The 1,308-nt window shown below is 44.2% G+C and overlaps 1 protein-coding gene across 1 annotated transcript in view; it reads left to right on the plus strand.

The window, feature by feature from the left end:
* Positions 1–1,308, plus strand: part of HMCN1 (hemicentin 1) — a gene marked incomplete at its 5' end in the record, with an annotated part of 160,609 nt that overhangs the window by 148,576 nt on the left and 10,725 nt on the right. Inside the window, 2 exons of the mRNA XM_029964017.1 lie at positions 412–525; positions 789–914. Of these exons, the coding sequence (XP_029819877.1) occupies positions 412–525; positions 789–914 (240 nt within the window). The remainder of the gene's footprint in view (positions 1–411; positions 526–788; positions 915–1,308) is intronic.

Consider the following 1,308-nt stretch of genomic DNA (forward strand, 5'->3'; position numbering starts at 1 on the left):
ATGGGGGTTTGGGGGTTGGATTCGGGGTACATGGGGGTTTGGGGGTTGGCTTTCAGGAACTGAAAATGCTCCTTCATGCAACTGAAAGTGACTTTGAAGGTGCATCTCCAAATATCTGCCTATAAATTTTCATTATTAAGGTTGTGGATCTTTGAGGGTTGGGTTTTTTTAATGGGCGGGTTTTTGCCTTCTTTTTTTTTTTTTTTTACCCTTTTGCTTTTTCTGTCTTTAGCAATAAATTTAAAATCCAATCAGGGAATAACTTAACACTCTTGGGTTTGTCTTTTACAAAGATGGGAGAGCAGCAAACATTCCTGAGCAGAGCTCCCTGGGGTAACAGCCAGAGCTCAGGTAACTGAGCCCACAGGGCAGTTCCCAGTCCCAGTGTCAAGGATCTGTGTTGTTCCACAGATGTTAACGAGTGCCAAGAGTCCAACTCCTGCCATCAGCGTTGCTTCAACACCATAGGAAGTTTCCACTGTGGCTGTGACCCAGGATTCCAGCTGAAGGGCAGAAAATGCGTGGGTAGGGATGAAGTGCTGAGTGTCCATTCCCTTTCTCCAGCAGAGTTCAACATTTATTTGTCACTGTTTATGAGGGAAAGTCCTGCTGTGATGATACACTTGGTCTGTACTTCTGAATCTGTAAAACACTCCTAAAAACCAGAGGAAGCAGGAATTGGGCTGACTGATGCATGAGCATGAAATGATTCAAAGGCATGGTCAGGTGTAATTTCATTATATAGAGGCCAAGCTTTGTTTATTTTGTTTCCTTTTTGTTTGAATAAGATGTTAATGAGTGCAGGCAGAACGTGTGCAGGCCTGATCAGCTCTGCAAGAACACCCGTGGTGGCTACAAGTGCATCGACCTGTGTCCCAGTGGAATGACCAAAGCAGAGAATGGGACCTGCATTGGTGAGTAGCAGCACTGATTCACTCCATGGTGATGAGAAACACAGGGACAGTGGTGATTTTTAAATAATCCTGAAGCTTGTCCATCTCTTGTTATTAACATTTGCACATATTAAGGCACCAACTTTTTTTCAAGTTTAACTTAACATCCATATTTAACTTTTGAGAATTAGTATTAAAAGATGTGTCCTTGCCACCTCTGGTTATCCATTGTTTCTTAAGAGTTTGGCTCAGAAGCTCTGAATTAAGATCCCAGGTCCTTGCTGCTTATCCACTGCCTGGTGGATGAGGGGAAGGCTGTGGATGTGTCTGTCTGGATTTCAGCAAAGCCTTGGACACCATCTCCCACAGCATCCTCCTAGAAAAGCCTTGGCCAGGGGCACTCTGTGCTGGGTTA

This window comes from Manacus vitellinus, unplaced genomic scaffold (genome assembly GCF_001715985.3).
Source record: "Manacus vitellinus isolate BGI_N305 unplaced genomic scaffold, ASM171598v3 scaffold_68_pilon, whole genome shotgun sequence".
NCBI lineage: Eukaryota > Metazoa > Chordata > Aves > Passeriformes > Pipridae > Manacus > Manacus vitellinus.